The 14,527-nt window shown below is 40.6% G+C and overlaps 1 protein-coding gene across 1 annotated transcript in view; it reads right to left on the bottom strand.

Moving 5' to 3' along the window:
- Window positions 1–2,129: 2,129 nt before the first annotated feature.
- antxr2a (ANTXR cell adhesion molecule 2a) overlaps window positions 2,130–14,527 on the bottom strand; it is an 83,470-nt gene continuing 71,072 nt past the window's right edge. Inside the window, exon 17 of the mRNA XM_029440411.1 lies at window positions 2,130–4,750. Within this exon, the coding sequence (XP_029296271.1) occupies window positions 4,712–4,750 (39 nt within the window). The 3' untranslated portion in view covers window positions 2,130–4,711. The remainder of the gene's footprint in view (window positions 4,751–14,527) is intronic.

Genomic DNA, 14,527 nt, shown 5'->3' with positions numbered 1-14,527 from the left:
TCGTCATTAACACAACAGTTAAGTGAGCAGATAAGAAGATATTTTAATAAAGATTTTAAACACTTAATGAAAACCTAATGTCTAAAAATAGCTGTGTGAACTGGTCAGCTGAGAGCAGTAATCAGCTTATGGGGATTCAGTTAGTGTCTGTGGATCAGAATGACACATAGAGGATGTGTTTAGTCCAATTTATACAGAATCAGCAGTTAAAGCTCAGGGGACTTTAAACACAATGACTCAGGTTTGGTTTCCTGCAGCTGTTTGGAACTGTTTGTAATCAGACAGGAAACAATGAGCTGATGATGCTGTTACTTCTTCGTTGCTGCTCATCAGTACAGCTGGCACACATGCTTCAACTAACAAGGTTTTTATTATATGTTAATACATGTTTGTAGTTATTTCATTCATTGGTTGTGCAGTAAATAACATGTCTGAAAATAATGATGCTATAGCAACTTTCCAGAGGTGTCGTCTTCCAACTGCCTATTGTGTCTGAACAGTTCAAATGACTCAATTTCCTGGTGGATCGATGAAGTTTATCTTCTCTTAAAAGTCCAACAAGACTCGGTATGAAGACGAGAGAGAGAAAAGATACAAATATTCATATTGCAGAGGCTGGGAGCAACACATGCTTTGCAGTTTGTTTGATAAATGATTCATTTTTAATTAACTCTATGTTCTTTTTCCAAAGTTTAAATGAATGGCAGTGATGTATTTGAGAAATGAGTTTGTTAAAGGAGAAAATGTGTGAACAAATGAACATCAGGGTCACACACTGAACATCAGGGTCACACACTGAACATCAGGGTCACACACTGAACATCAGGGTCACACACTGAACATCAGGGTCACACACTGCGACTGTTAGAGGGGACAGTTTGAGAAAAGTTGAAAATAATATTGTTTTTTTCTATTTTAATTTTGATGTATTTGTTTATCTAGGTCTGAATGGATACATACATAATACATCATGACAGAAGCCCGTGATGAGGCTCAACAGTTTCACTTCATCTGATATCAAATGTTTAGTTCTGCTGGATTATCAAACTTGATGTTATTACGATAGTTTTCTATACATTTAGTGATACAAGATACTTGTGTGTTACTTAAGTATCTGTGCTAGTTACATCTCAAATATATCAAATACTATTATATTTAGAACATCTAAAGGGCCATTTTCTATAATAATAATAATAATAATAATAATAATAAGTACTTACACTCCTGATATTTTTAACTTTGCTGATAATACTTCTGTATTTTTACCTAAATAACATTTTTAAAGTGTAGTATTGCTACGTTTACTAAACTGAACTACCGGCTGGTTTTAACCAGATGAATCTTTAAGGCGTATTATAAACCTCCTCTGCTTTTTAATAACCTTTATTTCCTGGTATCAGTTTTATAATATTTCAGGAGCACTCTAAGGTCACCTGGGTTTTTATCATATGTGACTTTGCTTTTATATTTCTCTTAAGTTGACAGGCGGCCATCACTTCATCTTAAACCACTGTGAGTCTGGACAACACAAAATGATTTCTTCAGGTTTTTAGTATCAGAAATGACCAAAACAACCTTCTTTATCTTTATGACGTCTACACCTCAAACAAGGAGACATCACTTTCCCTCTTTCACTTCCAATGTGGAGGAGGGGCTATTGCATGTACACACACACACACACACACACACACACACACACACACACACATCTCAGCTGACATCTTGTCACAGCATGCAAACGTGGATAAAGCACAAGGTGTATGAGCACATATTTTTACTAAATGCAAGACCTCATTTTTGGGGCGTTGAAGACCTTGGAGGGATTCTGTGTGTGTGTGTGTGTGTGTGTGTGTGTGTGTGTGTGTGTGTGTGTGTGTGTGTGTGTGTGATGCCTCCGGTGACTGACTTCACAGGGGGAGAGGCTACACACTGTCCACTCCTCAGTCCACACACACTCTGTATAATCACGTTCCCTGTCGGGCCCTATAAATCTGTAAGGGCCCAATTAAAGATTGCCTTTAGCGTGTCCACCCCTACCAGCACACACACACACACACACACACACACACACACACACACACACACACACACACACACGTAAAAAAAAGAGAAAAAAAAAGAAAACACGCTTTACTTTTCATCGAATGTATTTTTGACACAACAGACTGCAGTGTAAAACAGAAACAAAATAAAAACAGTGTAAAACTCATTTTAAAAAAGCAAAAACAAAAACATTTTTGGTATTTTGGTTGCAACTCACACACATGTGCAGCTTGTGTGACTTGAACCTGGACTTAAAGGTGCTATGTGAATATAAAAAGTAAAAAAGGCAAAAACTGTACAATTTTAAGATAGTAAAAAGATAAATTATATGTTTGCACCTTTAGTGAGCAATAATGTACGAAGCAGAAAGTGAATTCATGCGAATGAAATTCAATCCAAAATTTGAAATGAAGATATATCAACAATTGTGATGATCTACTTTTTTAAAAGTTATATTTAAAAGTAAAAAAACGTGGCTGTGAATTCATTGTTTTAAATGAAAAGAATGCTCCACAGTACCTCATTTAACAAGTGCACAAACACAAACACAGTTTGTTTGTTCATCAAAGACACAATTTAAAAAAGGCACAAAGAAATTCAACAATTACTTTTTTTAAATTTACCACAAAAAGGTGCTAAAAATAAATTCTACGGTGCGTAATGATGTGTGGAGCGGACACAGAGGGGACATGTGACGTGTTATTAGCAGGGCGACTCGTGTTGTGACTGCTATGTAAATATCTCATTAGTTCGGGTTAATAACATTCCTGTGCTCTTGGTTGTAACATAAAAAAAGATCTAAGTGCTAAAATCTCCTCGTCCAGCGTCCGTCCAGAAAGAGGCTGATGAGCCTATTAAATGTCAGCCCTGCAAAATTATGCAAGAGGCTAAAAGCGTTTAAGTCGGACATAAATACCAGCACACCCCGAGGATTTGATTTGGAATTATTTATGTCCCTGCGATCGGGACGAAGAGGAAACAAAGGAATAATTAGCCTGGCGTGTTGCGCGTCGCCCGTCCTGCGCGCCCTCGTGCCCACCGAATGTGAGACGCTCACCCATTCCCCCTCAAACTTGATGGTTGTTGAACTTATTTTTAGTGTCATTTGATAAGCTTCCCTGCTTGCACAGAGACATCCCACTGACCCAGCCACTGGTCATTGTCTATACCGCTTCCCGTCAAAGCCGGCGCGCTTTGTCAGGTTTCGACTCGAATATCCATTTTGCATCTGAGGTACGGTATCCGAAGTGACTGGATCATTCGAGCCTTTTTCTTCAGCTGCTGCCCCCTTTCCTCCCCCACAGTGTTTCCGCTCACACTAACATCATTTGGGATTGGCGTCATGACAGCACGCTTGAGAAATCCACAATATATATAAATATATATACCCTGCTTTTTGGGGTGAGGGAGTTGGGGGTGGAGGGGGGGGACATAATTTCTGGAAATGAACAATACTTATCCGTCCGTCGCATCCGTTACTTTGGGTTTGTGTTTTGGACGTGGCGCACCGTCACCGCGGCACAGTGTCCTCTTTTTTCCTGAGAATAACGCAGTTATAGGTCATTCAATGTCAAAAGACATAAAAAAGAGACAGCCAAGTCTTCACAGGCTGCTGCTTGCTGTTGCCTTTAATTATTTTAATTAAACTTTGATATTCTGGTGCCGAGTGAACTAGTGAGTTGTGACGTGGCCGGGAAGCCCTCGGAGGATTGAGACAGTGGGCAGAGGAGGGTCCCGGCAGCTGTATCTATATCCTAAAAGTCTTAACTGATAGGCCTGTTTATGGGCTGTGATGTGCTACGCCTTGCTGAGCAGAGAGCAGACTGCACTGAAAACAGGGGCAAAAAACACCAAGCGCCATGTCAAGGTCTTAAAGGCATCAATCCCTCAAACCTAGCTGGAGATCATCCTGGTCAGGAGGCTGTCCTGCGGTCGAATAACGCTCTATTAATTTTCTTGTCCTGAGTGCATAATGAAAGGAAGGTGTCTTGAAAAAAAAAAAACACGAAAAACTACAGGGCAAAGTATTGGTGCCTTCCAGTACCTTGGGGCATCCTGTCTACAATTTGTCATGCGTGTGCACTTCTCAGTGTTAAAATGACAAGATAAGCCAGTCAAAGGGCAGCCGCCAGGCTTCCACGCTGCTGAAGTTGGACAGCATTTGTGATGAAACATTGCCAAAAGGCAACGGACTTCTGCACTTGTGAGGCCCACTGGGATTATTCCCACTTCCACGCCAAAGGCAAACAGCCCTTTTCTCCCGTTTTTTTTCTTTTCTTTCTTTCTTTAGATAGCTTCCGTCTGTGTCCATGAAATTAGGTTTTCCACAGAAGGCACAATATGGTCAGAATATGTTAAGCCTTTGGTGCGCACGAAAAACTAACCGAATTTGAATGTTTGAGTGCTGGGACGCCCTTCTGCTTTTTTCCTAATTAAAAGAAACATTTGGTAATGGAAAAAGGTAGTAAAAAACTTAGTTATATATAAGTTAATATTAACATTTCACCCCGTGTGCTTACAAGGTCTAAGAGCAGAAAACCAGAAGGGAAGCTTTGTGCACCACGTAGAGCCGAGCGAGCAGAAAGTGGTTTGAGCTGCAGGATTAGACATGAAATTCTTCTCTTGTCCACAGCGATCAGCACGTGTCGGTCTTCACACAGCTTCTCTTCTACTGACGCTGCACACGGTTGAAATTAATACACCGACCCTAAAAAAGCACAGAGAGAAAAAAAGAGAGATTATTACAACAATATAATAAATATATTAAGACTTCATTTCTTTGACATTTTCTAATATTTCTAATTAGTATTCTTAATTATTTACCTATATTCTCATTTACATAAAAAGTGTAGTCATCATGATTTGATAATTGACTCTTCATAATTAAAATAAGTTATGTAGACAACAATAGAGGCCATATAAAGATGAAAGTAATCGTTAAATGTGTCTTGGGATACATTCCAACACAAGGAAAAACAAACTGTAGGATATAATATGCAATAAACACCGTACACAAATGTTTTCATTATCGATTCATCTGCAGATCATTTTTTAGATGAATCTTTTGGTCTATATTTGGTCAGAAAATCGTGAAAAATGTCGACGGTGATGTCTTTAAATGTCTTGTTTTTTTATAAAGATATTCACTTTAATGTGATATAAAAAACAGAGAAGAAAGAAATCTAAATATTTGAAACAGCATTTTCTGACATTTCTGCATAAAAATGACTTTAATGATTTAAAAACATAGATTATCTTTGTGTGGATGACTAATCCCTGCAGCGCTAAAACACAGCATAATAATACGAGGTTGTACAAATTAACACACATACAACTGAAAATACAGAGAGCACATTTCTAATAGATACATTCATGACAAACAAATAAAATAAAACAATACGAGAAATCAGCAAAAACTATATTTAAATGAAATCAAATGAAGCATCAACTGTTCCCTCACTACCTTTCTCACAACACTGACACAAATAAAAGAGACATCTCACTTTCGTCTCCTTGAGCATGCTCTCACCCAACGTGTGTGTGTGTGTGTGTGTGTGTGTGTGTGTGTGTGTGTGTGTGTGTGTGTGTGTGTGTGTAGGCAGCTGTCTGGGCTTCTCGGTGCAGCAGGACCTGCTCACCAACAGTAGGCCGACTGGCACCAAGAGGGAGCTCTCGCACAGCGAATCCCCAGCAGCCAGCAGGCCTCCAACCTCACATACAAACAGACACACACACACACACACACACACACACACACACACACAGCTCTGACTGTCTGCACCTCCTCCTCTCTCTCCGTCAGCGAGTTCACATGTGCTCTCTGTAACCTGGTCACCACATCCTAAAAGCTAGTTAGTTATTCTTTATTCATTAATCCTTGCTGGGAAATGTGTCCTGTGACTAGTAATACATATTTAGAGGCAGCGAGCTGCATCATATCTACGGATCCCTGCTCAACAGCCACAGCAGGAGTATTGCTAAAGGAACATTTCACCCAAATCACAATAGAAAGGCCAACATTTTCCAGTCACATCTATCCACGCAGATGAACAACGCAGTGAAAACCTCCAACAGCAACACTGAACAACAATGAGCCTCATTCACCAACTGTAGGAAGAGATTTCCTCTTACGCAGTTTACCAAGATTCTGACGCTCGCCAATGTTTTCAGATTGAAGAACAGAATCTGAAACGCATTTGAGTGCCGGCGTGTTCGTGCAAAAAAGTGCAGATTGAGTTTTCTTCAATTCTACAGTTTGTATATTACATTTGAATTATCAGGATATTTTTTAGCAATTATAAAAAAAATGAAAATGATTTTCATTACAGTATTTGACAATAAATAAACATTATGGTGTTTTAAAATAAACACTACAGTAACACTTGGACACTGAACAAGTACTAGCATCACATGCATCTTTTCTTTTGGTGTTATTTTACATCCACTACTAAACATGAGGCTTGTTTGCCGTCCACTTCAGCACTATTTTCTGAACGTTTGGAGTCGGGTGCTCCACTGTTTTTAGACTTTTATTTGGGTGTTCTTGACTTAATTCTTTGCATTTTCTTCAGTATTTCAGAGTGTGCACACAGCCCTGCAGACTCATGTGGATTCACCTTCTAAGTACGAGTACAATGGGATTCATCATTATAAGTAGACATGTACAAACAACTCTGTGCTCTAAGAACACGTCATGGCTCTTTTCTTTCTCAAGAAGAAATGTAAGAACAAACTTGGGAAGTTTTGGTGACTGAGGCCCGATGATGTTGTCAATGTTCTTACAAGGAAACTTTGTTGGTTCGTCAAACGTTTAAAATGGAGTGATTCTTGTAATTTGGGTGTACTGACCCTTTAATACGCAACACTTCTATCCAGTGGAGCGAGAGATCTCAGGACCTTCTGGCTGCGAGTGTGACCCTCTGAGCCGCCATGCAGGTTAACAGAGCCTCAGCTCGGCTGGAGAACCCTGTTTTCTTGATCATGGAGACGCGTAACTGAATCTTTAGGTATTTGTAAGTACACATGTACACGATAAAGACTTTGGACAGAGAGAGTATCCCTTTGGCACAGTGTGCCAGGATGAGAGAGAAGAAACAGCTCCCACTGAAACTGAAATAAATCTGAATAAGATGCTCTCCGCAGATTAAAAGAGAAGAAATCCAAGAAGAAGAAAACGTTGTGCTCGCTCCACACACACCGTCCTCTCATCGTGTCGTCTGTCCAAAAAAAGATCAAGCTGTAGCGTCATTTCAGCAAACCTTTAATACACTGACAATATGCCAATGTTGATTTAAAAACAGGATAAGAGGATAGAGAGACATGTGATTACCGACCAACTGCATTACAGTAAAACCAGAGCAAATCCAGCACATACGTAAATACGTTCCCTATAACCTGGTTTCTGATCTCCCCCTGTGCTTTGCTCTGTGGGTTTACACATTGATTACTTCTTATGGTCCAAAGACTCCCCCCGTGTGTACGAGTGTGAGCATTTGCTGATAGTACTATTTTGGTTGTCATAGTAATAATGCAGAGCTTAATCCACTAAGTGTGACACTAGGTGCTAATAAGCACGTGTCCACACACTGCTGTTTCTGACTCTTGTCCCAACAGCTGAACTAAAAAGAAGTCTGTCCCCTCTGAGAGAAGCACGCACTTAATCAGTGTTCGTAGTCTTGCTGGACATTTTACAACTTTTTTGGGGAAAGAGCGTTCAGTCATTACTGAAAACAGTAGCTCTAACTCTGAAACAACTATTTCATTACAACCGTATTCTTCGGTCGTAATAAGATGTGAGTTGTTCGAGATCCTTCTCCGACTGGATGGAAGCTGATTTCTTAAAGAAATTCTGTGATTACTAGTTGACTAAAAATGTCTTTAATGGATCACATCCAAAGTTTTACTATCGTTGGAAAAAAAAAAAAAAAAAAAAAAAAATATATATATATATATATATTCGATATATAGATATATATATATATATATATATATATATATCGATATATAGATATATATATATATCGATATATAGATATATATATTTTTTTTGGTTTCAGAGGTGTGAGCAGAAATGTTAAACATTTTGAATTAGCACAACTGAATTTGCATTGAAATGTGCTGAACAGATTTGAGCTGCACATGTCTGTTTGTGAAAACAAAAGCACACATCCTCGCTGATGCCGGCAGTCCAGGTGGACGCTTCCCATTGAGGTGCTGTGGACACAAAGGACTTTGGCTCCGGAGCTGCAGAGTGAATGCAGAAGTCAGTTCCTCTGGTGTGGGGGCTCTTACAGTATCTGCACTGCAGTCTGGCTCGGGAGCAGAAGTGTGCGCGGACCGACTGTGACGAGGGCTTTAGACAAGCTGGAGAATCTTCCATTTCTCATTATTTGGCAGGCCTGGTGGGTGTTTGATGGAGGGGTGGGGGCTTCGCTCCGTCTCTGCATGGTAAGCCCCTCGACGTGTACCCTCTGCAACTAATCTCACACAGTCAACAAATAAGGCACATCAGATGCTGTTTTGGCCACGGCCATCAGAGCGGCTAAGTTCAGTGGATTTTACGGGTTTTACGGAGCGGGGGCTCGGTGAGGAAAGAAGTGCTCTCTGCGGCGGCAGAATGGCAGGCGAAGCAGAGGGATCTGGTGCGAGGGTGAAGCAGGTGCAGCACAATACGGTCAAACCCATTCCAGCTCCCCTGTTCCCGGATGAGCGGGGCCCGACTTGGCAGAGAGCGCCGCCTTGTAACTGGGCCATGTTGGAGAGATGGAGGCCCACCTGTGCCACCCGGAGCGGCAGAACAATAGTCTGAATATGTCAGCATGGAATGTCAGTGAAATCTCATCAGACGGACAGAAGCGTGACTGCAGATAGACGGGTGGATGAGTCAGGTGGAGAGATGGAGAGGTGAAGCGACATGGGGTGGGGGGGGGGGCAGAGAGAGGTGTCCACTTCCAAATGAAGGCTGTGATTAATCAGGTTCAACAGACACTCCTCTGGCTTTTACTGAAGCTAATGGAAATATATTGAACCTTGAGGTCAAACTAAATCTATTGTTGATATATCTGAGAGGTCCAACACACTAAAATAGATAGTTTGCATAAATAAATGCTGAAACAAATCCTTATCGTCATCGTCAACCTGCCTGGTGTAAATATCAGGATCATTTCATCTTTGAAAAAGGCCTTTTATTGGAGGAACTTCTTAAAATGAATAATCAAATTATTAAAGCTGTTGATGAATGTTCTCATGAATCCATTGAGTGCCCATCGCATCACTAAAATAATATAATAATATTATAATAATATATTTAGTAAGACCATTTGTTAAAAGAACCCACAAAGCAACAAAGAGCTACAATAATGACGAGGTTCTTGCACCTTTTATTCCAAATGATGTTCTGGAAAGTTGTTAAATGTTGTGTCGTCAATAATCTCAGCATCTGAAATAATCCTGCAAAGTCCCGACTCTGCATGTTGTAGAGTGCATCACGATCTGACCGCAGTCTCAGCCAGCTACACTGAAGTGTTGTTAGCGGGCCCTCGCTGCGTGTTGACAGGAGCTGCAGGTCCACAGTGGCCCGGTCCTCAGACAACATGTTTGTCTCTTGGACTGTTGGTGTGTAACTCGGGGCAGAGCTCCAGAAGAGAGGTGCAGAGAGTGTGACTGTGTCTACGTGTTTGATTTCCATTCTCATCTCTCGCAGTGTTAGCACGAGTCCCCCTGAGCTGCAACTCTGAGGAGCTCTGCTGCATGACAGAAATGTTAATGATCATGTTCTTTAAAATATTGTTTGTGGAGGGATCACAACGGCACTGAGGAATATTTTTTCTTTCTAGTAGTTGAAGGTTTGAGTTCTAACTACAGTTCCATTGCTTGAGAGGGTGTTTTTAAGACAAATAGATTCATTGAAACAATATAATACCGTAATTTTCGGACTATAAACCGCACCTGACTATAAGCCGCAGACGCTAAATTGACTAATTTGTACATATATAAGCCGCACTGGGCTATAAGCCGCAGACGCTAAATTGACTGATGTGTATGTAGCCGGTCTGTAGCTGACACCACGATCGACTCTGCGTTGTGTTGTGTAGAACCAGGAAATAACGATGGAGAACTTCTGCCTGTTCAATCAGCATTTATTGTCTCTGACCGTTGGTGTTTTCCTTAATTTGTCCATAAATTACCGTTGAAACAGAAGAAACACATGGAAGTCATCATCATACGGTAACTCCACAGTCGGGGTTTTTGGACATGCACACCTCTCTTCAGCGTATCCTTCTTTCTGTCTCCCGAAAAAGTGGCGCGAACCCCCAGAAAGTGCCGGTTTCAGGAGTATCCGGTTTCAGGAGTATCAACATAAAAGCATATTTAACAAAATAAGACTCCTCGAAATAAATATATATATTTCCATAATGAGGGTGTCTCACACACTGCCTCGCTCTCGTAATGTCCGTCTGTCTCTCGTACCACTCGCTACTTTTGCGCGCTCTTTCCCGGCATCCGGTGGACTGTAACCTGTAAAATCCATAGATTTAGGAATTCCCCTAGTGGCCGTTAGCTGTAAAAATCCATAGATAAGCCGCACTGTTATATAAGCCGCAGGGTCGCAAAATGGGGAAAAAGTCGCGGCTTATAGTCCGGAAATTACGGTATATATATTATAATATTCCCCATAACCTTTTGTGACAATGTCCACTCCCCTCACCAAGGTGGCACTTTGGGGTAAAAGATCACTTCAGCAAACAAAGCCGAGAAGGTTGTGTAAATGTTTTTAAAGACGTCATACAAGCACAGGAAATGCTTAATGGTTTCCATAATGATTGTGTACACTGCACTCATGTCAATCATTCAGTTATTAAATGACCTAAAGTGAACAACGTCTCCCTATTATTCACACGGATGCAGCCGGAGATGAAACTTTTAAAATGTTCCCACGTCTTCAGAGTGAATGACAAAGCTTTTGGTGAGCGAGCACAGCTGTAGGGGCCAACTGGACACGTCTTCCAACTCAACAAAGAAATGCAAAGTGAACATCAAGTCATTTGTATTCACAGCTGACTCTGAGGGTTTCAGTGGCGGACGGTTCACCTGAAAATCGTAACATCAGCACTCTTCTAAAACCCGTAGGTCACTTTGTAGTCTGGTAGGATACAATGCAGAGGGGGAGTCAGGGCATGGAAGCTACACTTGTGTGTTGTAATAGATATTTGTCTCAACTTTCTGTCTACCATTTAAAAAAAAGAATCTTGAAATCTTCTAACATCTACAAAACAAAACTACAACTGAAACATGTAATTGCCATGTGTTTGTCTCTTCTCAGAAATGAGTCCCCGCAACATTTTTTGGGAGACAAATAAATGGAAATAAACACAGCTGATGGTGCGTCAGCTTCCTTCCAAATGTTTGTATTGGCTCGTCGCATTAATTGATTGTATAGTTTGTCACATTTACAATATCAAAAACAGAAAAACAAGATGCGCGAAAGAAGGCATCCATTTAGGTTACAGAACGAATCTCCCATCTGGACTGTAGTGTGAAAACACTTGCAAGCATGAGAGTTGTAATCCAGTTGCAAGATGCTTATTTTGCAGTGATAAGCTTCAGGCTTTGAAAGATTTTATTACCAGAACAGAGACTTTTTCCCCCCTCCACATTAGAGCTTTGCAGCCTATACAGTATCTTAGTTAATCTAGGGTTTACTTAATCCAACAGCAACACTCATCACATTATTCCAACACTTGTCTGTTGTTGTGACACAATGTTAATGAGCTGAACAGTAAATCCATACTGCATCATATAGCTGGTGTATGTTTCACTGCAGGAAATAGCTACTTATGTATTATATATTACTGCTGCTTCCACCTGAAGAGGTCTGGGGAAGGGTTTGCTTTCAGAAATCAGAAGGAATGTTCTGGTTTATGCAGGACTCTATTAAATAGTAACCTTTTAGTGAAAATGCTTGTGTATGGAAAGAAGTGAGCATACGACTGGATACATATCTACAGTCAAAGGTGTCTGCGTAGTGAGAGTTTGTAAACTGACGTGTTGATGTAGTTTTCCTGCTGTAAAACACGGCCCTCCTTTAGTTTGTTCACCACGGAGGCAGGCGAGAAAAACAACGCTTTCTTCACAAATTCTAGGTAACTAGTAATAAATGATCATTTTGTGGGGGAAGTATTCCTTAAAGCAGGGGTGTCAAACATGCGGCCCGGAGGCCAAAACCGGCCCGCCAGAGGGTCCAATCTGGCCAAAGTGTAAAGATTAGTTGTTTTGATCACAAAGTAAAGTACTGTTCCAGATACCTGTGATGAAATGTGTTGTGCCTTTGTAGACACACTGTGATCAGTAAGTTGTAATGCACATGTGTAAATTATGAACTGCGGCATAATATTGTTGAAAATGCAACTTCTTTTCTTAAGAAATTTCAGGTTGTCCATAATGTTTTGTAAAAAGATCAAATTTGAACATTTTCAGAATGTTCTTTCTTGCACTAAGACGAAGGGAAACATTTGGAGTTGTGGTTATTTATAGGTTATTATGCTGTGATGTTACTGGTCCGGCCCACTTAAGATCAAATTGTGCTGAATGAGGCCCCTGAACTAAAATGAGTTTGACACCCCTGCTCTAAAGGGTGTGTTGCATCCAGTTCGTCTAAACTTCAGTTTCAACTCTGATCTCTGTTTAACTTTAATCCAACAGTTGAAATTATTTAACTTCATGGCTTCATTTTTGATATGGATGAAAAATGTATTAATAACATAACATCTAAACTTTGAAACGTTGACTGTCATAGAAGACAATTGAAAAGCAGAAAAGAAACAAACCCTTACATTATCAATTGAAGGCAAAAAGGACCAAAAAACATTTATTTCTGAAGTATTATTGCAAACAGTCAACAACCATGGTGTTTTTATTTAATGTAAATGTACTTCTGTAGGATGTAGCAGTAATGGTGCCATTTATGATTTGCTTTTCAATGACAATGACAATGATAAATGTATCCAGGACTTTATGGTAATTATGGTGGTTTTAACTTTAAATCCTCTTAAGTTTTACTATGTCAGGGTTTAATTTAAACTGTTAATTCTAACATTTAAGTTTAAACGGATCCCTGCTGACGCAATACACCCCGAGTACAAGACATCAAGAAACGTATGAACTGTTCCTTTATCAAATCACTGTCATCCTCAGTGGTGGAAGCAGACTTCTACAAGTTAAAAAAATAATTAACTCCACACAGTGTCATCATTCCTCTTCGAGCCCCTGCCTGTCGAGCCTCAGCCACTAGACATGTGTTCTGTTTTACTCCGTGTCCTCTGCCACATATTGAACAAATTAAAAGTTCAAGTTGAAGGGAGAAGCACAGCTGCACGGGGACAGAGGAGAGAGCCAGGGTGTGAGCAATCCTCCCTTCCATGAAGCTGCTGGCCCTCTTCTCACAGCCCCTCGTCCACACACACATACACACACACACACACACACACACACACACACACACACACACACACACACACACTGCCCACACAGCGCTGCCATCTGGCCTGCTGGGAAATCAGAGCCACCTGAGACTCGGCCAAATACATGATGATCGCTGACAACTTGGGCAGTTCTTCTCATTGTAAAGAGATGAATAAAGATTATACAAGCACGTAAGGTACATGGGAGGACATTTAAATAATACAAAAACACTCCTTGCACTACTATGTAGTTTAGCAGACATGTTGGAAGATGCTGGAGAAGAAATGATGCCGTCAGGAAGATCTTTTTTCCTGCTCCAAAACAGTCCATGCATAATATCCATGTTTCAAATGCTTCCATGTGCATGTGTTTAAAGTAGTGCTATAGGGCTATAATACACATGATCAAGTCTAGGTATTGTTAAGATGTTTGATACCGACTTAAGCTCCTGCATCGCTACCAAAGACGCAAAACAATGGGCATTAATGTTCTGCTATAACAGCTCCCACTATTCTGGTTTTCAGACTTTCCTCAACATTGTATAACCTGGCTGCTCCCATTCAGCCATAAGATCATTAGTGAGGTCCAACACAGATGCTGGTGGATAAGGTCTGGCTCACAGTCAGCGTTCCACTTCATCCCAAAGGCGATGGGGTTGAGGTCAGGGCTCTGTGCAGGCCAGTCAAGTTCCTCCACAACAAACTAGGAAAAACTTTTTTTTTTTATAAATGGAGCTGGCTTTGTGCACGGGGACATTGTCATGTTGAAACAGGAAAGGGCCAAACTCGATTATGCTCTGCTAGATCAGAGTAATACTATCAGATGTTAATATTGATTCCAAGCGGCAACCTTCGGGTCTGAAAAGTGAAGCCAATACAGAAGTGCTCTAACCCTCCCAGTCTCAGGTTCTCTCATGGCCAGCAGGACGTTTCACTTGATTCATTACCTCAGTAACATTGTAAACATGAGTTTATGTTCTCAATCACTAGTTTCAAGACTTCTTCGATACAGCATGAAGTTATGG

This window comes from Cottoperca gobio, chromosome 9 (genome assembly GCF_900634415.1).
Source record: "Cottoperca gobio chromosome 9, fCotGob3.1, whole genome shotgun sequence".
Classification (NCBI taxonomy): Eukaryota; Metazoa; Chordata; class Actinopteri; order Perciformes; family Bovichtidae; genus Cottoperca; species Cottoperca gobio.
Note: the sequence above shows the minus strand (reverse complement) of the source record. Positions and strands in the feature narration are given on the sequence as shown.